General features: G+C 37.7%; 1 protein-coding gene and 1 long non-coding RNA gene across 10 annotated transcripts in view; both read right to left on the bottom strand.

Annotated features, from left to right (window-relative positions):
• Window positions 1-26,504, bottom strand: part of ELF2 (E74 like ETS transcription factor 2) — a 51,886-nt gene extending 25,382 nt beyond the window's left edge. The window contains exons 1-3 of one of the 9 annotated variants that reach the window (XM_034401290.3): window positions 26,023-26,504; window positions 13,215-13,438; window positions 12,296-12,461 (exon numbers count right to left, since the gene is read on the bottom strand). In XM_034401290.3, coding sequence (XP_034257181.1) covers window positions 12,296-12,461; window positions 13,215-13,289 — 241 coding nt within the window. In that variant the 5' untranslated portion in view covers window positions 13,290-13,438; window positions 26,023-26,504. Of the gene's footprint in view, window positions 1-12,295; window positions 12,462-12,967; window positions 13,439-24,585; window positions 24,807-25,677 lie in introns of those variants that run through there. The other 8 variants (XM_034401291.3, XM_087874564.1, XM_087874569.1 and 5 more) reach the window with 8 other exon arrangements.
• On the bottom strand, window positions 2,154-2,553 carry LOC148112584 (uncharacterized). Its single transcript, XR_015729081.1, has 2 exons — window positions 2,450-2,553; window positions 2,154-2,337 (listed from the first exon to the last, which is right to left on the bottom strand). It is a non-coding gene; the product is annotated as an uncharacterized LOC148112584 (long non-coding RNA).
• Window positions 26,505-26,864: the final 360 nt, after the last annotated feature.

Below are 26,864 nucleotides of genomic sequence, written 5' to 3'. Positions count from 1 at the left end.
TGTCAAGTACAACAAGCAATTTTCAAAGGTGGTTGTGCTACTCCACTTTTTTTAAGCATACTTCATCCACTTTGTGTTTATTCTCTCCATTGTTGACAACAGTTGCTGCCGAGTTTTTGTCTACATCAGCAGACAATCTGCACTTCATGCAAATTATTTGCATATTTTCTTACATGTAGCTTTTACCTATGACACAAAACTGATAGATGAAGTGAAATATTATGGAATTACATTCAAGAATGACTGTGGACCTGTTTCAAATTCAGCCACTAATGCAGTACAGCCCATAACATGATATTGTAAACAGTATAGTATACACAGGTTGCAAACATATCAGTCACATGTTTTCCTACTGCTGACTCTTCCAATTTATGGTTAAACATGAATATATATTTGCTTTAATGCATTTTTCCTTAATATTACTGCCAGAAGTCTTACGAGAATTAACAAAACTCTTACATCAAATGTTTTTCTTCATAGAATTTTACTACCTTTTTTTTTAACTATTCAATTATGTACATTAAAAGGCTATTGTCTGAAAAAGAAGCATCCACGGAGAAGGAAAGATAGCTGCTTCTACTCAGTTTGAATCCTTTGTAGCCAGTGAGTCATCAAAAGGTGTCCACACTTGTGTATTTTGTAGGTACCTCACTGACTACAGTGAGACTTAAAATCATTTGTGAACATGCATATTGTTCCACACAACTGATCTAGAAAAAAATTTAGATGTTCACAATTAGAATGCTTTTGAAAATCTCCTCCAATGGGACTTATACTCTCAATTACACAAGTACTGAATTTCAGCTTTAGTTTATAAAGATAATTTAGCTGTTTTTCAAAGCAATTTTATTTCAACAATTTCACTTCCAAAGTACAAATATCTACTAAATGCTTAAATCAAAAGATTGATTTCCTGGAATTGGCTTGGCTACTCCATAACTTTGCATGTAACTTTTAAAACATAGTACTTAGGCCAGTGGTGAAATCCTCCGTGGATTGCCACCGGTTCGCTGCATGCGCATGCGCAGTGCACACCAAAAGCACAATGCACGCGCATGCACAATTCACACCAAACGCGCTTCGCGCAGAAAAAGGAAACTTAACAAGATATGTAGAACAGTGAGGGGGGAACAGTTGTGCCACGTGGTTTAGATTTGCTGGAAAGCAGGATTTTCTGCTTTCTAGCGAATATAAATTGTGCAGGACAGCTGATCGTCGGAAATACTGGTTTGGATGAACCGGTAGCTTTTTTTTTTTTTACTACTGGTTCACCTAAATCGGTAGTTTTTATCACTACCGGTTCGCCCGAACCAAGTGCGAACCGGTAGCATGTCACCAGTGACTTAGGCCCATGTAAAGCAGTGAACTTGAGTATTTTATCCATTGTATTCCCTTTTGTGCAAAAGGAAAGATAGGTATCTGCAAAGAGGCAAAAGTAGCAAAAGACATCACATTTGTGTGATGCCACAATTTGTCTACTTTGTTAGATGTTTGATACACCTTAATTGTAGCATTGGTGTGATGGCCTCCCTTGTTGCAGATATTGCTGAAAGGGGTGAACTAGGATTTGGAGAAGAGGGTTGGGGAAGAGTCAGCAAGTTCAAATCAGCCTTGACTTTTTTTTTTCTCTTGCTAAATGCATAGAAAAAAAGAGAGGCATACTCAAGCTCAGTGCTTTGCAAAACCTTTTGTATGGGTCTCTTTCAAATCAAGCATAGTGACTACATGGGCATATCCACATGGGGTTTTGTAGCAAAAATACAGAAGTGGTTTGTCACTGGTTTCTAATAAAATAGTTTTTTCACTTCCCAGTCTGTTACAGCCCTAATATTCACCAAAGGTTCTCCATCCAGACTACTCAGGCAAAAACCTGCTTGGCTTCTGAGCTCAGACAAGGAAAGCAGTGTTGCTAAAACACTATCATTTTTTCCTTGCCACTGAATAAAAATTCCTTATTAAAGCTACCTGTCAGATCTAACTCAAAAATTAAAACTCAGATTAAATTATACTTTCAGAGAGATTCATCATTTCCCTATTAACAAATTTTAAAGCATACTGAGTTTATATATATTAGGAAAACATTTTGAATATTGTCATTAAACATCAATGATAAAACATTGTAATCTTACAATATTGCTATTTTACAAAACATCTTTTATGATTTGGAATCAAATTTAATATTCAGAAAAATAATTTACATAAAGTACAATTAATTTTAACAAGTTGAAAAATCCAGAGGAAGAATGAAATTTATGTTTAGGTCATTCATAAAAAGGAAATGCAAGTTTGGAGTAGTTACAGGATTTCTTTCCATAATAGTTTTAAGTAGTAAGCAGTCTGGGGGAAAAAAAGAAACTTGTTTTAGAATATATCTGAGAATTTCTTATTAATGGGAATAGTTTTTCTAAATATGTATGGTTATAGACAACTAGGAAAAAAATATACATACCAACACTGTTCCAGAGCAGTTTTTCTCCCCCCATAAGGTAAATGAAGGAGGATCTTTTTAATTATCCATGTTTTCATCAAGGTCTTCTACCTCCCTGTGGCAACAATATTTTAAAGTTAAAAAAAAAACTTTATTTGTGCCACAGGGAGGATTTCTGATGCAATATAAAGAATATAGAAAAGGAGACAAATGTTTAATACTATCATCAGATTAAAAAACATCTGTCTGGTGTCCTGAAAATAACAAATTCTGGAAGAATTAGTAGAAACTTTTACAATTCCATTTTATATGAAGTTCTTCAAACATCCATATTTTTCTTATTTAAGCTGTGCTTAAAAATAACATATATGTCAGTTTCAGTCCTGAATAAATTGTTTACACAGAAATTAAGAGAAATATTTCAAATGTATATTTCTTAAAACACACTGTTCATGGTGCAGTATAGTAGGTTGGATCCGTCTTGTCCCTATTTTGAAGAGATGGCATCTTGCTTTGTTGAAGGAACAATGGAAATAGCCCATTGGAGCAAAGTAGGAGACAATTTTTGGTCATTCATCTTTAGCCAGGGGTCTGTACCACCTTCCCTGTACTATTGCCTCTATAGGTTTAGGAGATTTCTCTCTCTTCTACAGAATAAGAGGAAGGAGAAATCAATAAAAAGAATTATCTTCTGAAAGAATTCTGGATCCAACTCACTAAAAAAGACTTCTATAAATGTTATTTTCACACAGTAAAATAAAGTACTAATATTTAGCAGGAAGTACTGTCTAATTGAAGTACTTTTATATAATTTACTTATTTAGTTTTATTCTTGATGAGATTATATAAAATCTAAGGGATCATGTAAAATAAACTTTGAAAATTCCTATACTAAAGAAGACAAGAATATTCATGAAGCTTTATAAGTCAGTAGGATTAATATCTACACTTATATTTACAAGAATTTTGTTCAAAGAATCGCAAGATGAAATTCTAAGTTATCTTAATTGAAATATCTCATTTTTTTAATACATCACAATTGTATCTAATTTTTAGCTAAGTAAAAGATACTGTAATTAATTTAAGCTGTTGCTTCTATCTAAAACCTAAACTTAATCTTAAAAGTCAACATTATTTACTCTTAAAGTTCTAATAGCAACAAATCTTTGGGGATGTTCTGCTAAATAAACATTGCTTACTGATTGCTTTGTGCAATGACTGTTTGAAGGTACAAAGATGCTGAAAAAATAATTTTGCAACCAAAGTGTTCACGACCTTTGCAGCATCTCTTATCATAGTCACATGTTCACCATTACAGTCAGTTAGTATGCATTGTCCTGTATCTGATGCATTTTTTCTTGTTTCTTGTTTTACTCACACAGAATGCCAAGATTGCTTAAACAATCACTTACTGAGCTGCTTTTTTGGGGAGCAAAGCTCTTCTCCCAAAGATGCTAACACCAAGCTCATGAGCTCAGATATGTGCCTTTAATTAGATGGCTGATAACTGCTTCCTATAACTGACAAGACTTTAATCACTTTCACACTTTCTGCTTTTGTTTGCCTCCTAAATAGCTTGTGGCTGGGAGAATTCTTTCTGAGCCTGCTTACTCTTGTAATCCCTTCCTCTGCAATGAATGTAAATACAAACATTAATTCCCTTCTTGTTAATTATCCCAGTGCTCGGTTGAGTATTCCAAAGGCCAGAGGAGTGGAGGGAAAGGAAAGTTGAAGTAAAATCATAAGCACAGTTGTGGTCACATGATTTTCCACTTAATGATTACATCATCTAGAAACTAAGTTGCCAGTCCCAAATGTGTTGCTAAATGAGTACTACCCATAACTCATGACATTAAACTACAGTTAACTAAACTTCAGTTTCATACAAGTCTTTTTTTTTTCAAAGCCTATTTTCGAAAAAAAAAAACTTCCATAATTACCCCAACACTAAATTTACATGGATGTAGATCAGAGATTTAGTCAGATAAATAGCTTTTTTAAAAAATTTAATAATATATAGGCCAACTGCCCAGCATCACTACCCTCATCTGTTCATGTCCCATAGGATTGTTGGTACTTCTCTTCAAGTAATTTTTGTATATAAATACTGATTACTGTATTTCCTAAGCAGTTTGCAATGTGACACAGAGCAGTGATATTTGAGAAGCCTCAAAGATATTTTGAATATTTTAATTTATCAGATTACTCATACAAAATCTTACACTAAGGAAATTTTTTTAAAGTTAAAGGTTTCCTCTGTCCAGTCATGATTGACTCTAGGGGCAGTGCTCATCTCCATTTCTTAACCAAGGGAGCGGCATTATCTGAAGACGCGTCTATAGTCATGTGGCCAGCCTGCCTATACAACCAGGGGTGAGATTCAGCCTATTCAGACTGGTTTGGGCAAACCGGTAGCTCTGATGATCAGCTGAGAGCGAACCGGTTCGCTCCGACAATCAGGTGGGCCCACCCACCCCTGCGCTATACTGACCTATATTTCCTTTGTTTGAAGCCCAGCTGATAGGCATGACAGAGCGGATTGCCATGCCTCAGCTGTTTTACTCACCCGGGGCTGCAGTAGAAGGTAAGTTTTGGAACTGTTTTCAAATGCACCACGCGCGCTCAGTGAACCGGTTGTTACACCAGTTGAATCCCACCACTGTATACAACGAGGCGCACAGACTTGTTACCTTCACACCAAACTGGTACCTATTTATCTACTTGCATTAGTATACTTTTGAACTGCTAGGTGAGCAAGAGCTGGGACATGTAATGGAAGTTCACCCCATCAAGCAGTGCTTGGGTCTCAAACCTGGGCTCTCAGTTTTCCAGTTAACAAAGTCAGCGTCTTTAATTGCTGAGCCATCACTTATTTTACCACAGTATCTTAAAATCCAAGCTTTTTGTGAACTTTAAGCTTAATTACATAATTACGGGTCTCCTTAAAATAGCAGAAGTACACTTTTGGAATATAAATATACTATTGAACTTGTTTGATCTTTCACAAAGAATTTTGTATATTACCCACTAAATTGAAATAGTCTGTTCCTAATTGCCAGGCCTTAAAGGAAGCTTTTTAAAATATATATTGCATTAGCACAGATTCAAATCCCATGAATGTCCATATATAATCTCACCATATTAAATCACAATATTTACTTTACAAGCCAGACAAACTTCCTATAAAACTCTTTATATATCTTATAAATCACAAAAAATAAATTTCCATAAATTGCATTATAACTTTCTTCTGTATAAAATTCAGTACAGCCTCAATTTAACATGCCATGGGGGGGGTTATTTACAGGTAGTTACCATTTCTTTACTGCTCGAAGTTACAATTGCACTAAAAAAAAGTGACTTATGACACTTTTTCACACTTAACCATTGCAGCATCCCCATGATCATGTGATCAAAATTCAGATGCTTGGCAACTGGCATGTATTTATGATGCAATTGCAATAACCCAGGATCATGTGATCACCTTTTGCGATCTCCTGATAAGCAAAGTCAATGGAGAAGCCAGATTCATTTAACAATCATGCTAGTAACTTAACAACTGCAGTGATTCACTTAATAACTCTAGCAATAAGGGCATAAAATGGAGCAAAACTCACATAACTGTTTTGCTTAGCAATGGAAATTTGGGGCTCAATTGTGATCGTAAGTGAAGGACTACCTATACTGTAAATCTAAACATCTGTTAAATCTGAATTTATGTTTTTTATATCAGCTTAGGACATTTGCATAGCTACAAAATTGATCTAACTCAGAGGTCCTCAAACTTGGCAGCTTTAAGACTTGTGGACTTCAACTCCCAGAATTCTCCAGCCAGCAGAGCTAGCTGGAGAATTCTGGGAGTTGAAGTCCACAAGTCTTAAAGCTGCCAAGTTTGAAGACCTCTGAAATTCTAACTAATGTAAAATAATTGCAATGTTTGCAATAAAACCTGACATTATTTTGTTAAATTATACAGTAATCCTTAATTTACAACAGTTTGTTTAGCGACCATTCAAAGTTACAATGGCACTGAAAAATGTGACTTATGACTGTTTTTCAAAATTACAAACTTTGTAGCATCCCTAGGATCATGTGTTCAAAATTCAGACGCTTGGCAACTGGTTTGTATTTATGACCATTGCTGTGTCCCAAGGTCATGTGAACACCTTTTGTGACCTTCTGACAAGCAAAGTCAATGGGGAAGCCAGATTCACTTAACAACTGGATTACTAATTTAACAACTGCAGTGATTCACTTAACAACTGTGGCAAGAAAGGTCATAAAATGAGGCAAAACTCAATAAATGTTTCACTTAACAACAGAAATTTTTGGCTCAATTGTGGCCGTAAGTCAAGGACTACCTGTACAGTATATTTAATGTTTATTTAACACAGTTCATTTAATGGTTTGTTTTGAGCTCTCATCAGCTATTCCTGCTAAAGTTAACAAATTCACAGATGCATGCACACATATCAGTGAGTGTACTGTAAAGCCTCAATTTATTAGATCTCAGTTTAATGGACCTCAGCAAAGGGAAACTTTTTTGTTCAGACTTCTCCATTTACAAGACTAGTGTCCATTAAATTGAGGGTTTCTCCATTATTATCAGGATTATAAATGGTTGTCAGATATGCCAGTGATATAATTGTGTAAATGATGTAAATTGACATCTTTTCAGATATAAAGAATACCTTCTGCCATGTTAAATTGAGGTTTTATTGTCATCTATCATTGATTTTGAGTACTGTAATGTATTGTACAATTCAGTGTGCAATATGAATCTAGTTACTATTCATCTATAAACTATAATGTATTACTTCCTGCAAGATGTACCCTCAGTTAATCATAACTTGTTCGAACCATAAGTAGTAATTAGTCAATACATTAATTGACTAACACCTTCCTTTAAGGTTTGCTTACACAGAGCAAAAACTAAATAAAGGGGTCTAACAAATCTTACCCCTTCATGGATCACTGCCTTGTTGTAGTGAAGGGACTTGTGTAGCTCAATGAAGCTATGAGCTATGTTGTGCAGGGCCACCCAAGACGGACAGGTCATAGCAGAGAGCTCTGACAAAACGTGATCTACTGGAGAAGGAAATGGCAACCCACTCCAGTATCTTTGCCATGAAAACCCCATGGACAGTACCAAAAGGCAAAAAGATATGATGCTGGAAGATAAGCCCTTCAGGTCGGAAGGTGTCCAATATGCTACTGGGGAAGGCTAGTACCAGTAGCGCCAGAAAGAATGAAGCGACTGGGCCAAAGCCGAAAGGACGCTCAGCTGTGGATGTATCTGGTGGTGAAAGGAAAGTCCGATGCTGTAAAGATCTATACTCCATAGGAACCTGGAATGTAAGATCCATGAATCAAGGTAAGCTGGACGTGGTCAAACTAGATGACAAGACTGAACATTGACATCTTAGGAATCAGCAAACTAAAATGGACAGGAATTTCAGATGACCATCAAGTATACTACTGCGAGCAAGAATCCCTCAGAAGAAATGGAATAGCCTTCAAAGTCAATAAAAGAGTAACAAAAGCGGTACTGGGATACAATCCCCAAAATGACAGAATGATCTCAGTTCGAATGGCAAACCATTCAGTAGTCCATGTCTATGCCCCAACCACTGGTGCTGAAGAGGATGAAGTTGACCGGTTCTATGAAGCCCTACACCACTTTACAGAATTAACACCAAAACATTATGTCCTTATCATCATGGGGGATTGGAATGCTAAAGTAGGAAGCGAAAAGATAACCGGAATGACAGGCAAGTTTGGCCTTGGAGTACAAAATGAAGCAGCGCACAGGCTGGTAGAATTTTGTCAAGAGACTACAATGGTCATAATAAACACTCTTTTCCAACAACCCAAGAGATGACTCTACACATGGACATCACCAGATGGTCAACACAGAAATCAGACTGACTATGTGCTCTCCAGCCAAAGATGGAGAAGCTCTATACAGTCAGTAAAAACAAGACCAGGAGCTGACTGTGGCTCAGAGCACGAGCTTCTCGTTGCAAAATTTAGGCTTAAATTGGAGAAAGTAGGGAAAAGCACTAGGCCACTCAGGTATGAATTAAATCATATTCCTGATGAATATACAGTAGAGGTGACAAATAGATTTAAGGAATTAGATCTGATAGACAGAGTGCCTGAAGAACTATGGACGGAAGTTCGCAACATTGTACAGGAGGTAGCAACTAAAACCATCCCAAAGAAAAAGAAATGCAAGAAAGCAAAATGGCTGTCTGAGGAAGCTTTGCAAATAGCTGAGGAAAGAAAGGGAGTGAAAGGCAAGGGAGAAAGAGAAAGATACACCCAATTGAATGAAGAATTCCAGAGAATAGCTAGAAGAGATAAGAATGCCTTCTTAAATGAACAGTGCAACAAAATAGAAGAAAACAATAGAATAGGAAGGACCAGAGATCTCTTCAAGAAAATTGGCAATATGAAGGGAACATTTTATGCAAAGATGAGCATGATAAAGGATAAAAATGGCAGGGACCTAACAGAGGCAGAAGAGATTAAGAAGTGATGGCAAAATTACACAGAAGAACTATACAAGAATGAGCTTAACATCCCTGATAACCACGATGGGGTGGTCACTGACCTCGAGCCAGACATCCTGGAATGTGAAGTCAAATGGGCCTTAAGAAGTCTGAGCAACAACAAAGCTAGTAGAAGTAACAGTATTCCAGCTGAGCTATTCAAAATCTTGAAAGACGATGCAGTAAAAGTGCTACACTCAATTTGCCAGCAAATTTGGAAAACTCAACAGTGGCCACTGGATTGGAAAAAGGTCAGTTTACATTACAATTCCAAAGAAGGGCAATGCCAAAGAATGTTCAAACTACCGGACCATTGTACTCATTTCACATGCTAGCTAAGTTATGCTCAAAATCCTACAAGCTAGGCTCCAGCAGTATGTGTACCGAGAACTACCAGAAATACAGGCAGGATTTCGAAGAGGCAGAGGAACTAGAGATCAAATTGCCAACATACGCTGGATCATGGAGTAAGCTAGGGAATTTCAGAAAAACATCTACTTCTGCTTCATTGACTATTTAAAGCTTTTGATTGTGTGGATCACAACAAATTATGGCAAAGAGATGGAAGTACCAGACCATTTTATTTGTCGTTTGAGAAACCTACAGCATATGTAGGTCAAGAAGCAACACTGAGAACTGGACACGGAATCACTGATTGGTTCAAAATTGGGAAAGGAGTTTGGCAAGGCTGTATACTGTTGCCCTGTCTATTTAACTTATATGCAGAGCACATCATGAGAAAGGCGGGGCTAGATGAATCAAAAGTTGGAATTAAGATTGTCTGGAAAAATATCAACAACCTCAGATATGCAGATGATACCACTCTAATGGCAGGAAATGAAGAGCAACTAAAGAGCCTCTTGATGCGGGTGAAAGAGAGTTCAAAAGTTGGCTTGAAACTCAACATTAAGAAAACTAAGATCATGGCATCCGGCCGTCTCAATTCCTGGCAAATAGATGGGAAGAAATGGAAGTAGTGACAGATTTTATTTTCCTGGGCTCCAAGGTCACCACAGATGGGGACTACAGCCAAGAAATTAAAAGATGCTTGCTCCTGGGGAGGAAAGCTATGGCAAATCTATACAGCATACTAAAAAGCGGACACATCACTCTGCCAACAAAAGTGCATATAGTCAAGGCTATGGTTTTCCCAGTTGCAATGTATGGCTGTGAAAGTTGGACCATGAGCCACGGTGGCACAGTGGTTAGAGTGCAGTACTGCAGACTACTACTGCTGATCACCAGCTGCCAGCAGTTTGGCAGATCAAATCTCACCAGGCTCTAGATTGACTCAGCCTTCCATCCTTCCGAGATCGGTAAAATGAGGACCCAGATTGTTGGGGGCAATATGCTGACTCTGTAAACTGCTTAGAGAAGGCTGTAAAGCACAATGAAGCAGTATATAAGTCTAAGTGCTATTGCTATAAGGAAGGCTGAGCACCAAAGAATTGAGGCCTTTGAACTATGGTGCTGGAGAAGACTCCTGCAAGTCCCTTAGACTGCAAGGCGATCAAACTGGTCAGTTCTAGAGGAGATCAAGCCTGACTGCTCTTTAGAAGGCCAGATCCTGAAGATGAAACTCAAATTCTTTGGCCAACTAATGAGAAGGGAGGACTCACTGGAGAAGAGTCTAATGCTGGGAACAATTGAGGGCAAAAGAAGAAAGGGATGATAGAGAATGAGGTGGCTGGATAGAGTCACTGAAGCAGTCAGTGTGAGCTTAACTGGACTACGGGGGATGGTAGAGGACAGGAAGGCCTGAAGGAACATTGTCCATGGGGTCACGATGGGTCGGACACAACTTCGCAACTAACAACAACAACAAATCTTGAAATTACAGTTTTTCTTTATGAAAATGCAGACTACAAGTTACAGATAGTCCTGAACTATTTGTTAAGCAACCTTTCAAAGTTACAACAGCACTGAAAAAAGTGACTTATGACTGGTCACAGCATCCCGAGTCTTATGACCCTAACCCTAACCCTAACCCAGTCAAAATTTCAGTAGCCAGCATACATTTATGATGGCTGCAGCACCCTGAGATCGTATGATCACCATCTGCAACCTTTTCAGCTGGTTTTTGACAAGCAAAGTCAATGTGGAATCTGGATTTGCTTAACAACCACTTAATTCAGTTAACAACTGCAGTGGCAAAAAAGTTTGCGAAACTGGGTGTGACTCACTTTACAGTCACCTTGCTAAACAATAAAAATTCTGGCCCCAAATGTGGTCAACTTACAATCACAATTGAGCCCAAAATTTATGTTAAGTGAAAAATGTGCTTTGTGAATTTCTCCTATTTTACAATTTTTCTTGCCACATTTGTTAAATGAATCACTGCAGTTGTTAAATTAGTACAATGTTAAATAAATCTGGCTTCTCCATTGATGTTGCTTGTCAGAAGGTCTCAAAATGACTCCTGAACATTGCAATCATCATAAATATGAGTCAGTTGCCAAGCATCTGAATGTAAATCATGTGACCATTGGAATGCTGTAATGGTCATAAGTGTGAAAAATGGTCATAAATCACTATTTTCAGTGCTGCTGTAACTTTGAAGAGTCACTAAATGAACTGCTGTAAGTTGAGGTCTACGTGTATTGTTTTAAAAAGGTAATATTTCATATTTCCTATCATACTACCAAGGACCGTGATGGCGAACCTATGGCACGCGTGCCACAGATGGCACGTAAGGTCCTCTCTGTGGGCACGTGAGCCGTTACCCCAGTTCAGCTCTGCCACACATGCGCGCGCAACTCCCACCGGCCAGCTGGTCATCGGGTCTCTGCCGCACATGAGCAGGTGGGCAAGTTGTATGCGGGGGGCTACGCATGCATGCGCGGGTGTGTGTGCGGGGGGCACACACACATTTTAGGGGTTCAGGTCGGCGTGTATGCAATTGCGCGCACGCATGCTTTGGGCACTCAGTCCGGAAAAGGTTACCCATCACTGATCTAAGAATACAAAGTAACTAGCATTATATTAAAATACCAAAATAATTTTACATCCAAATAAATTAGGATTGACTATATATTTAGTTTTTGCAAAATGCTATTACTGAAACAAAAACAGCAAGTATCTCAGATGTTATCTATATTTTGGAATACAAACTGAAAAATTACACAGGAAATAATTCAGCTGGTATGTGGTGCATCATATGTTAACAGTGAACTTATTAAGTTCTAGATTTCATAGGGTTTTGTTGGTTTTTACTTACTGCTCCTATTAAATGGAACAGGGCGAATTTTAATCTGTAATTAAAATGTTGAACAGACCAAATAAGTCATTTCTGGCAAAGTATTTAAAGGTCTACCTGTTTTCACAGTTTCAGTCTCGATTTCTTGTTCTTCTGCAACATCTTGTAGCAGGTAAGTTTCATCATCATAAACAAAAATCTGTGCAGCATATCCTTGTTCTACTCTGGCACATGGTACAGGCTCTACAATCACTGCTGGATATTCAGAAACTGCTTCATTCTCCTATGGAACACAGTGAGAAAGATGTGAATAATATCATCATCTCAATCCAAGCAACGTTTTCTGTTTGTAAAGCTATGTCTTTAATATCATTTTACAAATCAGTCTGGATATAAGGTATGAATTTGAGAAAATACACCAGTGTAAAAAACATGCAAGCATTATTAACTTCTCACCAGATGTGTACCAAGTCTTGGAAAAACATGTAATTTTAAATGTACTAGCATTTTATTTTCATAACTTGGAAGTGACTAGGTACATTAGTAAAAATAATCAGAATAGAAAAAATAGCATGGTTCAAATTTATACTATTAATATTTTTATATTATTATTTTAAAATACATTTTGTTCAACTCCTGTTGGTGAACATACTCCTGTCTCTTGTTTTCACCACAACAACCCTGTAAGGTGGATTGGGCCAAGAGAGAATTCTTTAATTTCAGTGAAATAATTAAATTTATTCAAGATTTTTGGTTTTTCATTAAATTATTTTTAGATTTATATCCTACCTCTCACTGGGAAATTCAAGGCAACATACCAAGTGCTCTGTCTTCTATTTTTTTCTCTGCAGAAGGAAGCCTGTGAGATTAGCTGGACTAAGTGGTACGGTAGTAATTGTCCCATGACTGAGGGTAGACTGCCCCACAGTTCTAGCCCAATATCTTAACTACTACTATCCATACATTTGATTTATCTTCTTTCCAAAATACATTTTGAATTTACATGAAGAACATACAGCTTCTCCTATTTTCTGACCTTGCCTTGAATCTGTACTCCATTGCTGTCAAATTCCAGGCTTGAGCTTCCATTGTGAACTATTGCTGATGTCATTGTACATTCCTTGGATGTATTGCAAGACTAACAGCAAAATAAGTCAATGTTTTCAAGAACCGCAATGTTGACAGTGTGAAGTATAAGAAATCCACAAACCAGGGGAAATATTTCCAAAATTCAATTTCTCAGTACTGGAATAAGAAATCCTGAGAGAAAACAAAGGCATTAGTTATTCAGTGTTTTATATGCTAATGCTTCTAAAAGGTATACAAGGTTACATTAAAATTGAGCAATACTAAATGGTATAATTTGCATTGCAAGTAGTCCTTGTTAAGTGGCCACAACTGAAACTGGAAACTTGGTTAAGAAAAGTGATCACTAAGTGAAGCCACAACTGTCCTTATAATCTTACTTCAACTGTCCTTCACTTTAAACATCTGGGAAATGACCAACCCAGTGAGGGTTGGTCGTAAAGTTACATTTTCATCACCACTCTGTGAAGGGTCACTAAACAACGCAATAGCACTTATACTTATATACCGCTTCATAGTGCTCTACAGTCCTCTCTAAGTGGTTTACAGAATCAGCATATTGCCCCCAAAAATCATTTTACCAACCTTGGAAGGATGGAAAACTGAGTCATCCTTGAGCCGGAGAGGATGAAACTGCTGGCAGACAGCAGAATTAGCCTGCAATACTGCATTCTAACCACTGAGTCACCGAGGCAATAGCTACATAAGGACTATCTTTATGTGAAAAATTATTGATTTGCCATCTCATCTGTTTGTTAAAGTTTGCACATCATCCACAAGTGTATGTACCTTATTTAAATTTTCAGCTACTTTAAAATCTTTTTAATATTACTTTCAGAAATTATATTACTATTCAAAAGTAATTAATTATATAAACTAAGATGAATTCAAAAAATAATCTAGAGATATTTAAATAAATTTAAAAATATTACTATTCATTGCTTATGAACTCAAGCATTTGCTGTAGTTATATATTTATATACAATGCTAAAGTAGCTCAATTCATAGTTTCTGTCACAATAATTCTCTAATGCCAACTGTAATATTAAATAATTAATTTTATTAACGAAGTACAAGAAATAAAGGAAATAATAGAGCATTCAGTCATTAACTCCATCATATTCTGAGCGCATCAGTAGAAACTATAATTTTGGGGGTTCTGGAGGTCGAACATAACAATTCACACATATATATGCATATAACAAAAAAGTTTTAAATCTCTCCTGGGAAACAGAGTAGAAACAAAGAATTGGTGAATTCTCATTCAATCCATCACAAAGCCAGTGGCCAGTTACACTCCCTCTGCCTTAGGAAACTATTTCTGAAAATATTGCCAAGAAAATAAATGGACTTGCCCAAGCAGTCGCGAGCAGTCAAGACTTCAAAGCACACACAGAGAAACACAGATACAGACAACATATACATGCACATATATAATAATATTAAAAGTATCAAACAGTTATAAGAGAGCCTGGTGGCACAGCAGACTAATAGCCTGTTATTAACATCCAGCTGCCTACAATTACTGCAAGTTTGAATCTCCCCAGGCTCAAGGTTGACTCAGCCTTCCATCCTTTCTAAGGTAGGTAAATTGAGGACCCAGTTTGTGGGGGCAATAAGCTGACTTTGTATAAATAAACAAAAGTATGAAGGTTATTACTTAACGCATTGTAAGCCGCCCTGAGTCTCCGGAGAAGGGCGGCATATAAATCAAATTTAAAAAAAAAAAAAAAAGGATGGTTGTTTCCAGTTGTTAATGTCAGTAAAAACAGCTTTCCTGTCTTCCTTTTGCCATGTCCGTGACTGGTAAAATGCTATTGGTCAACAGGATCCTGAGGATGTTAGCAGCCATTCTGACAGAATGCTACAACCATTCACAAGAATTCCTATAATGTATTAAAACTATACTTCTATCTTTGAGGTCTCTGGATGATCATGGGAAAACTAAGAACCTATAGTGATATTAGCAGAATCATTTTGATAACAATAAACTTGGGAAGGATTCGATAGTAGATAAAAATGTCAAATCCAGACTGAACATTTGTTTGACTGTGCAACAAACCATGATAATAATAATAGGCAATAAAACTATCACAATGTAGAATCACAGAGCTGGAAGAGACCATTTTGGCCACAGACTCCAATCATCTGCATAACACAGAAAATCAAAGTATTCCAAGATATACATTTTATAAAACAATTGCTTCAATAATCAGAAAAAAAAAAGAATCAGAAAAGGGCTAATTCAGTTTTTCTGTCTGTAAACTCTCTGCCCATACCAAAAGTTTTCATGTGAAGGGACTATTTCTGGGGGGGAAAGTCTCTACATGTGGCAATAATTTTCATAAAATATTTTATACATAAAACTATAAAAAAACAAATCAGAACTAATAATTACAATTCTTCAGATTTTCTTATTTGAAGAAGATCTAAATAGGGATTTCTACTATTCCTTCTTGTGTTTAATTCAATTACAGAAATATGGACAAATAGCCACATATCCAAATAATAAGTATACTGTGGTGTGGAAGTCTACCTAGACCATTTGTGATCTGGACAAAGTGAAACTGGATCCCTTTGGTGCTTCTGGTTGTCCTCTTAGACAAACAGGGAAAAGACTAGTACACATTTGCTTATTGCTCCTCCCTATCTTTCTTCCTCCCTCTTAGCTATGCCCAATGGTCTTGCCTTTTTCCCACTGTCTTCTATTCAGAATGGACCAAACACATACTTTGATCTGAATATGCACTTGAAACAGTGTTCTGTGTGTGGAACAACCTGTGCGCAGAACATTTTACACCTCTTTAGTGGCTAGCAACTATACAGTATATAAGTTGATCTAAAAGATAAGGGAAAGATAATAAGCTTTAAATAGGTTAGACATACTCAAAAAAAAATAGTCTTGCAATCATCACTGTACCTTTCTACCAGGGATCAACAGAAAACAAACAATAGGTTTTCAGACATTTTCTCTGTACAAGAGGGAATCTGACTGAACAGTTGCCATAGATGTAGCTAGGTAGCTGTCACCAGAAGACACCTGATGGCTTACCTCTGTTTCCTCAGAGAGTCTGTGGAAGTGCCACATAGTCAAAACAGAGATGGCGAAATAAATAACTTTCTATCTTGCTGTTACTCATCAACAACCAGATAAGAATAGATTACTTAAACTGACTAACTGGAAGAACTCAAAATATTACCTATTAAAATGGGCCTAACAGTAACTGATACAGTTCTTAGCTTTAATGATTTAAACAAGCATCATTTAGATTCTTAAACACCACAAACATGGGGGGGGAAATTCACTATATAACTAGCACTGGTAAAATAAAGAATATCCAGAAAACTCTAACCCATATAATTGTAGCATATAAACTGCTCGTAATTAATAGGTCAAAATTTCAGATGTTTAACCCTAACCCTAACCCTGGATACAGGAAAACTGGCTACTAGACAAGTCAATCAATTTCACTATGAAACTGCACAATGTTAGGATTTTGGGGGGTTAATATTTTAAAAATACTGTCTTCCTTCAACTTCAATCCATTTCAATTTCTGCTCTCTGGAACAACCGAAAACATTTCGTGACTTATTTGTCTGTGATATCAGTTCAGGTATTTTAGAGTACTATCATATCTCTCCACAGTATTTCCAATTATTCAATTGCTTCTTGTAGGACAAAGGAGAATAATCCCGATTATTCTCAGCATATGTCTATGAAATACTTTTTAATGCCCAGAAGTAAATATAATATTTGAAGTAGGGTATAACTGACACATAATAAAGAAAAGCTATTATTTCTTCTGATTTAGAAAATATTTCTTTCTCCTCATAAAAAGAGAAGACTGGTGATGGGTTAACAGTTGTTCATAATGACTGGCCATGGTGGTATTTTGAAGAGGTAGCATGCCATCTCCTCTTTCAAAACCATCAACCCTTCTCTCCAAGTTTCCTACTACCCTAATGTAATTTGTCAAACTAGCTCAATCTAGTCTGACAGACAAGAACAAATTTCAGACAGAAACCCATCTATAAACTCAGAGTTTAAATGTTCAGCCCCTAGTAGTTTACTGAAATTCTGCACAGCCAGCATCCAGGGTGGATTTGATTTAAATCGAGTTGATTTAAATCACAATTTAAATCATGATTTAAATCACTAGTAAAAAGGCTTGATTTAAATCAACTCGATTTAAATCATAATTTTTAAAGAGCAACTGTCATCTCTGCTACTCCTTTGACCCACTGTTGACTCACCGATAGTCCCAGTGTTGCAGAATATACAGCCTCATGCTACATAACTAAGCTCCATTTCATGCTGAATAAACTAAATTATTTATCTATCTTAAATAGAAAACTATCTTACGATAGATTTTTACCCCAAAAGTTTCTTATTAAAATAAATTCGATAAAAATAAAAAAAATCTGATTTAAATCAAAAAAATCTGATTTTTTTGATTTTTTTTTTAAAAAAACATTGATTTTTATCCACCCTACCAGCATCTAATTCCAAGCATATAGGATTTTGTCTGCAAAATTCTTAGTAAAAAAGTTATAGAAGCCAGTGGGAAGAAACAAGGACAACATATGTTACTCCATAAAAATGATGTAGGGCTGAATTTGTGCTCAATCATATTCACTTTTTATCTTACACCAGTGTCACTCCGGGCATCTCGATGTCATTTCTCAGAACTCCTCAATGATCCAAAGAGTACTCCAGAACTACTTACAGAGAGAAATCAGCAGCACAAGATGATCTGGAAATGATATGACCATAATAAAGGACTAAAGAACTCACCACCACCTGTAAAAACAAGATCCACCCCATGCAGAGTTAAAGATGGCCCATCACCTGACCCTGGGAGACCAAAAACCTAAAGCCAATCTATCTCACTAGGGTTGAATCAAAGTTGGTTCCTCTCTATCCAGACCTTCACAGCCTCTTAGCACTCAGTCAACACTGTGACACATCCCATTCCACCAAAGATGAAGATGTGTAACAGTAACATCAGAATACTGGCAAATGATCTTGCCCAGCATTCTTATGTAACACTTAAAATGGATTTTTAACTACTAACCTACCGGTAGCATGTCAAAAGCATGCAGATATGAGTAGATAAATAGGTACCACTTTGATGGGAAGGTAACAGCACTCCATTTGCCCCATGCTCTGCACTGCAGCGTGATGTCATGTTAGCCACATGACTGCGGATATATGTTGGCCCAACAGCCTAGAAATGGAGATGAGTATCATCCTCTAAAATCAGCTACGACTAACAGAGGACTCCTTTATCTTTACCTTAGAAAGGAAAGCAACCCAATCCCTGAGGGAACCTAGGGCCAATCTCTTCCCCTCCCCCAGCTCTGACTGAAACCAGCAAAAGAGAAAGGAGAACAACACAAAACATGTTCAACCCCCAAAGCTGTCTCAAAAGGATGCCATAGCAAATGTATCAAAACCACTGAGACATCCAAGGCGGCCAGGACTGCTGCAGCACCCGCATCCCAAGCCCTCCAGAAGTTATCTATAAGCATAACCAATGTAATTGTGCTACTCTACCCCAGTCTGAACCCAGACTGCAAAGGGAAAGGCTGGATTTTGGAAAAAAAATGTCTAAAATTGTGGGGTCGAAGGATAGCCTCTATAAAAGGGGGCTTACCATCACCTCCTTCAAGGCAGGCAGTGTCACCCTCACCCTCAAAAAAGGCATCTGGACGTTACCAGATGGATAATTTCAGAATAAAAGTGAAAACATCTATAGAAAATAAAATGACAGAATTGTCAAATATAGTCAACTAGGACTCATTCTGGTAGAGATGTGAAATCCCTAGATTTCCCAGGAAGTCAAAGGAGGAAACCCCCTAGGAACAAAGAGGTTGTACAGTACAATGAATGAATAAATGAATGAATAAAATTTCCAAGGTCAAGCAAGAAATAATAAATTGGAGAAAATAAATTGGAGAAAAAGGAAATTCAATAAGAATGAAATAGTATTCTGCATAATTATAGAAACTTTAATAGAGAGAATATACTCAGCAATCAATCACAGAGATGTGACAGACAATAGATCAGCTTTCATTTAGAGCAGATGAAATGCCAGCTATTGAATTGTTACAAAACTGCAGGAGAGATGACTGCTGTATATTAGCTAATACGAACCTAGAAATAAGATAAGTGAATATACCTACACTGAAGAAAAGATATATAAGACAAAGTAGAACTTATCGAACCATTGTACTAATTCTCACACGAGCGAGGGTTTGCTCAAGGTTTTGCAAAGATTAACACAACCGTACATGAAAAAATGTCAACTAAAGAAATAGGTTTTATAAAAAAACAGAGGGACATAAGATCAGATGGCTATCATAAGATAGATAATAAAAAGCAAGAAAATATAAGAAGCAGCTTCACCTTTGCTTCATTGACTATAATATGGTCTTTGTATAGATTATAACAGAATGTAGAACATATAGTGTTAATAGTAATGAATATGCCATAATGCCTGATTATTCTTGAGGAAGCTATATTATAAACAAACTACAGAAAAATGGAGAAATAGAATGTTTTAGAATAGTGAAGCAAGTAAAATAAGATATATATCTTCTCATATATATTTAACTTCCACTACAAATGCATTATAAGAACAGCCAGACAGGAAAAGATATGACAGCTGAAATCAAAATAAGAAACAGAAACAGTAAAACTGAGATAGACATATTTGGTTAGCTGCAAGTAAAGATTTATCAAAACGCATTACACAAGTAAAATTAGATGTGAAAAATCTGAAATAATGTTAAAAAGAAAAAAGTAATGAATGATCAACTGACCTGCACACTTAATGAATTTAAAAGTCAACAGCCAAAAAGTGAAGATGATAGATAACTCTACAGAAGAAAGCAGTACAAGTTTATACAAAATTATAGAGAGAATTCAAGGACAACAAAGATGAGAATGGTAAAAGTAATAGCGCTTCCATTAATAATATATGCCTGTGAAAACTGAACACTGAAAAAGATACATGCCTTCAAACTATGGGTGTGTGCAGTTTGATTGCTGTCGGTGCTACAGACTACAAAAAGAACCATTTAATCCCAGACCAAATAAAGAGTAATTGCTTTCTTAAGGCAGTGAACAATAAGCAGAAAGTCACATACTTTAGGCAGTTGATAGAGCAGAAAAACAAATACTTGAAGGTTGAGAAAAGTAGAAAGAGGGAAAGACTCCTAGAAAGTACTAGTTTCATATCTGTCTTCAATTTATCTCTAATTGAATACCATCTCATTCACCCAACCATCCAATAATTAAAATCTGGGCGCTGTTCTAAATCAACCACAGAAATGCAGAGCTGTCAATATATTACTGTAATGATAACTTAGTTTTATGGTTACAAAAGATACAAAACATGATTCAGCATCTGTAGTGATCCATCAGGAAAAATACAAATTATCAGAAATTAAAATCCATTCCTCCATTATGAACTGCAAAAAATGTTGCACTCAATCTGTATGTTACTTTCAATTCTGTGATCAAGTCATATGTCTAGGTTAAGCATAGTAAATATATTATGTCTATATAGAGATAAAGAGCAACTATAATTGCCTTCAAATCAGATTAATATTATCACTCCATGGAAAAATGAGGAAGTCCATCTTGCATCATTCACAGACTCAAGTGGTTTTTAAGTATTTTTGAGGATGAATTGAGCCAAGCAATTACTAGTGGCCAGTACCCAATTAGTAGCTACCTCAAAGCAGCCCACAACAATCACAATACCCTGGTAAGAAGATAGCCAGCAAAAGGAAACATTCAGTAATCACTTTTTCTATGTCAGGACTTCTATGTCTTTAAAACAAAAAATACATTCAACAGATGAAGCTTTCTTCCAGACAGAATTGCAATGACATTAAATATTTATCCTATTTTATCTTTGCTTAAAATCTCCCTCCCCTCCAAAACAGGAGGTATGTTGAATTTAATTGAAACAGTTGGTAATGTGGATAGATCGACAAAGAACAGAACAGCAGGGTTAACTCATGGATCATCCTCCAACAGAGATTATTTAATTGCTGAAACACCCTTTACCATGCAGGATAGTAAAATAGGATGTAATTCAATTAATGCAGTCAAGGTAAAAAAGAGGATTTGATTTCTACCATTATGGTTATCTCATAGGTCTGCAAATGGAATCTAAATTCACTCAGATTTAGTTGGAGTTGCTGGAGATCAATAGTCTAATTATTTCTCAACAGTTTTTACCAAATTAAAAGTAAAGTAATTTATCACTAATTAGACCATTCTAATGGATACCTTATCACTGTGACAATCCCAGAGAGAGACTGATCAAATAATGATCCAACCACAACATGATACTTAAATATATGCATAGGATTTTCAAAATTAACTTCTGTTTAGTAGTAGCAAGCTGACACTAAAAATGAGAAGAAAGGAAAATATGGCCTGCAAATAGAGGAAAAAGAATACTATCATATGAATTATTTTCACAGGGCAAGCCTATATCATGGGGGGGGGGGAGTCCTCTGACCTCTTACAGTACAAATCCCTCTATGCCTATCCTATGATCCACTTGAGTTCAGGAAGAAGCATTTTTAGTATTAACATTGTATTTTATTATGGCATAACTTATTGTGGATTTCAGCTCATTTTATCATATTCAATGAATATTATCCTAAAAGAATGAAGAAAAGGTGGGAAGAGTAACCCATACTATTATAGTAATTACATTTTGGAAATATTTTAGTTGCATGTTCTGTTTTTAAAGCTTTTTCTTCTATTTCTACAAAACACTGTTAAGGTCTACGCTATGGCCAAAGTAAAATATAACCTTTTTTATTTATTTACCATAAATATTAGTATGCCCATTTTCAATTTCAATTTGGCCCCATTTGTCATCAGGTTTCATCTGATGACAAATCAGATTAGACACCTTACATGGACATTTATATAAAAGCAACTCTCTTTTGTGTCTAATAACAAGTATAACAGATAGTCCTCAACTTACGACAATTGAGCCAAAAATCTATGTTATTAAGTGAGAAATTTCTTAATGAGTCTTGTCCCATTTTACAACTTTTCTTGTCACATTTATTAAGTCAATCACTGTTAAATTAGTAACACAGATGTTAAGTGAATCTTGTTTCCCCATTGACTTTGCTTGTCAGAAGGTTGCAAAGGTGATCACATGATCACAGGATACTGCAACAGTCATAAATGTGAATCAGTTGTCAAGCATTGAAATGTAAATCATGCAATCATGGGGATATTGCAACAGTCATCATAAGTGTGAAAAATGGCCATAAGTAACTTTTTTTATTGCCATTGTAACTTCAAATGGTCACTAAGTGAACTGTGGTAAGTCGAGGACTACCTATACTAACCAAACGATACATAGATTACATCTCACTAAATGTGTAGTTTGCTACAAATGTGAACTAAATAAAAGCTAAAGTACAATCCAAAGTTAAAGAACATTCAGAACTCACTCATATTAATTAAACCAAAAAGATTAAACCTTTATCCCTTTCAAATTTATGCTTTGCTTGATTTATATATCAAGCAAGACATATTACAGTATTTTTAATGTGAAAACTATTAAACTATGTTGAATGTCATGTCCTTAGATTGCGAGCGAATTTAGTGTTACTTATGACTTCTCATAAGAATCGGGTTCTTCCCTGATTCAAAATTCCCGAATAAGTCATTGCCAATAAATCGGATGCCATATACTAGGTTACTAAACAAAATAAAGCTATACTTATGAGCTAGATAAAAAGAAATCCCTCCCTAAAAATAGCTATCCTGCACATACAGGAAAAGTTATATGAGATGAGCAAGAGAAGTGACAGGATGGTTCAATATGAAATTATACTGACTCCTCTTAGTTTATACACAAGTTAATGATATAATATTAAAAAACTGAGACACTGACACTAAAAATGAGAAGAAAGGAAAATATGGCCTGCATATGGAAAACTGGATAAACATGGTAGAACCAGGAGACAGCAGAAGAGAAAGAACCAGAGATATTACAAAATGCAAAGGTGCAAACAGAAGTGGAAGTACTTTGGCAAAAGAAAGGTAAGATAATGCAAATAATAGGTACCTTGGTTGTAATCCCCAAACATGTGGAGCATCAATCAAATGCATTTTATCTTGTGACGATAACTTTAATACCATCAAACAACATTTGCCTATCCCAGGTCTTTGGGAAAAATTTGATAGATGGATAAAAATGCCAAATCCAGTTTAAAAACTGATGACTATTGGACATTGTCTATAATAATAGACAATGAAGAAGCTAAAGTGCTCTGGAACTTTATAATTCAAACAGACAAGCACCTGCTGCATAACACCCCAGATTTAACAACTGTCAATATTCTGAAAGAAAGAAAAGTCTGGAAAGTGGACAAAGTAGTATCCAGAGACAGCAGAATAGAAAAGAGAAAACTGGAGAAGATAACAAAATACAAAGACCTGCAAAAAGAAGTAGAATCACTGGGGCAAAATAAAGCAGAGATGGTACCAAATACTAATAGGTGCCTTAGATACAATCCCAAAACATATGGAGCCCCATTTGAACACCATCGGCACTGACAAAATCACCATCAGCCAACTGCAGAAGGCAGTTTTACTTGGAACATGACACTCACTTTTCAAATGTTTTCCCATGAGAATAACTCCGTCAAGTAGGTTGAGTAGAGAGATAAAAATTAACCTTAAAACCCCAGAACGTTTCTATACTTCTTGAGAGTTTCCCTCATCATAGTCTATTATTTTAATCATTATAATTTACTGATTTTGTAGCTATCTTAAGTCTACTTTATCTCAAAATATACATTCAAATATAAATGAATATATACAAATAAGTAACCTTTATATTACACTTCATAGATAATATTTTGAGAACAAAGCATATATGATTTTTTCTTATATACCTGTTCGGTCACAATTGGCTTCAATATATTTGGTACAATGGTACAATATATTTCAAATGCACAGATTATGCAAACAAAAGAATGGCCAGTATAGTCAAACGTTTTATATTTTCAACTAGAACTGGAGAGACCCTGGTTCAAATCCAGCGTAGCCTAAGATATGGAAACTTCCAGCCTGACTTCCTCCTCTCTCAGCCCAAACCACCTCACAAGGTTGTTGTTGAAGTAAGATGAAGGAAGATTTTCATGCAAGTGACTTGAGCTTCTATAAAGAAGACCTAACAATGCAAAAATAAATGTAAAAGGCAAACCCCCTTTTCAGAAAAAAATCAGCCACTGAGTCATTTTTTTTCATTATTTTTTTTTTTTACCAGTGCTGTTAGAAGGGTCATCATTCCATTCAGTTTTCTCATATTCCAAACAATCTGCAACATATCTTAAAAAAACAACACAGTAATACGGAGCCAGCAGTAAAGAGAAATTGGTCGGGAGGCAGTTACAACTTTCCTGTAGTGTATAACCTGTCTTGTAAGATGTCGCAAATATTACTAGGCCAGGCATATTCCATGGTTCCGATGTTGTTGTTTCGCAATTTAACGGGCGGGTGGAAGGGGGGGGGAGCCCTGTCACAACCACCAAGACGGTCCTAAGCAAGGCTTTCCCGAGTACGTGCGTATGCAATGCTCATCCGGGAAATAATACGAGAAACCGAAAGTAAAGGTTTGGAGGAGGAGGAGGGTGGGGGTGGAGGGAGAGCTAGGAGGCAAGTAATGTCATCCCAATTGACAAGGAGACCGGCCGAAGCGGCTTCATTTCCCGGCAACGAGGGCCTCGCTTACCCACTTGCACTTCCCCTTCCAAGATGATCAACAAAGCCGAGCCTGCACCGGGGGGGGGGAGGGGAACCGAAGATATTTTTCAAAAATTCCCCTTTGCGGCTGGAGGACAATTCCTCCCAGCTCTTCTGTTCCTCCTTCATTCTTTGCAAAATTTGTGTAAATATTCCGATTAAGCGGCGAAGGGCCGGTGAGCGCAGAGACCCCGCTTCCCTTCCACCCCAAACAAAAAAAAAAAACCTGACAGGCAAAAGCTTCGCTGGGTGAAACCCACAGTCAGAGCAGCTCAATCAGATTTTCCTGCCCGTCCCCGTCTTTCCTTCACTACACACACACACACCACATTCTTGTGTACAAGTTGCACAATCGTTTCACTGAGAAGGAAAATTACAGTTCAGCGGACCGGGCCGGGGGGGGGGGTGAGGGTGAGTTGGGGGGGGCACTTTTTCCAGAGGCAGTTGATGTCACTCTCCCTTAATCGCTCCCGTAACGAACATACACACCAGCACTCGTGTAAACCGATTAATACAAGGAAAGCTGGATTTCCCCCCCACACACACACACACACACACCTCCCTATCTGAGATTAACACACAAGCCCCGTGGGACCGCCTAGCTGAGACCAACCTCTCCCGGCCGCCCAGATCACACGCTCGCCAACGGACGGAGAGGGAACCGGGGCGGGGGTTCAGACGGAGATCGGCTCTTCTTCCCCGCGGCGATTCCTGTTAACGGAATCTTCCCCCCGATTCTCATTCACGGGCCGGCGGAAAGGGGAACCAAACTAAGCGAGAGGCCGTGGGAGGGGGGGGGGACTCGCCTTTCTCTGCCGCTGCTGCCAAGGCCGGCTTCAGCCCCCGAGAGCCGCTGCCATTTCTCTCTGGGCCGAAAGGCTTCGAGTGTCGCCTCCGACGGCGCGGACCGGGGCGCCGCGAGGGAGCCCCTCCCCTGCTCCGCCTGCCCTCCCCTTACCTTGTTTATGTGTCAAAGGGAAGCGTCGCCCTCTCGCAGCAGGCCGAGAGGCGGCGGGAGGCAAACAGCCGGTAGCGACCGCCGGGAGTGAAGCAGCTCCGGGCGGGGATGAGAAAGACGAGGGAGGGCTCCTCGCGAACAGCAGCGGCGAGAGTAGCAGCCGCCCAACGCGGGGGAGGAGACACTGGGGAGGGAGCTGGGCCCGTGCGACACAGCAGGCGGGCGGGCTGGCCTTTTTGCTTGCCTCATTCACCCGCCGCGCTGCCGAGAGAATTACGCGACTCCGGGCCTCGGTCCCCGTTTCTGCACATGCTCACGCACCTGAAGCGCTTTCGCTGAAGCGGGCACTGGCGCTCTCCGTTGCATAAAGAAGCGCCGCCGCCGCCGCTGCCGGAGGAGGGCAGCTAATATTAATATTATTGTGCTATGGGTTGAGGAATTGAACGTGAAAGGGCCGTCAATTTCTCTTCGCCGGGTGCTATAGAGGAGGGGAAGGAGGAGGAGGAGGAGGAGGTGGTGGTCGGTTCAGTTTAGTAATGGTAGAGAATCGATACTTTTCTTTTTCGGTTTCTTTTGGCAAGGCTTTTCTTATATTTCTATGCTCGCTTTCTCTAAGGTTGTGCAAAAAAATGGACGACCACTGGAGGGCTCCAGAGGATTTTTTCCCCCTGCATCTTTGCTGCATTTAGTGTTCATCGGGATTTTAGCAACCTAGAGATGTGCCTAAATTCATCTTTCATGTACTGTATTCTCACATTTCAGTGAAGTATTTGAATAGTCCTTGGCTTACGACCACAATTTAGCCCAACATTGTTGAGTTTTGCCCCTATTTCCCAACCTTT

The sequence above is a fragment of the Pantherophis guttatus genome, chromosome 8 (assembly GCF_059756535.1).
Source record: "Pantherophis guttatus breed Tessera chromosome 8, ASM5975653v1, whole genome shotgun sequence".
Classification (NCBI taxonomy): Eukaryota; Metazoa; Chordata; class Lepidosauria; order Squamata; family Colubridae; genus Pantherophis; species Pantherophis guttatus.
The sequence above is the reverse complement of the archived record's forward strand: the minus strand, read 5'-3'. Positions and strand labels throughout refer to the sequence as shown.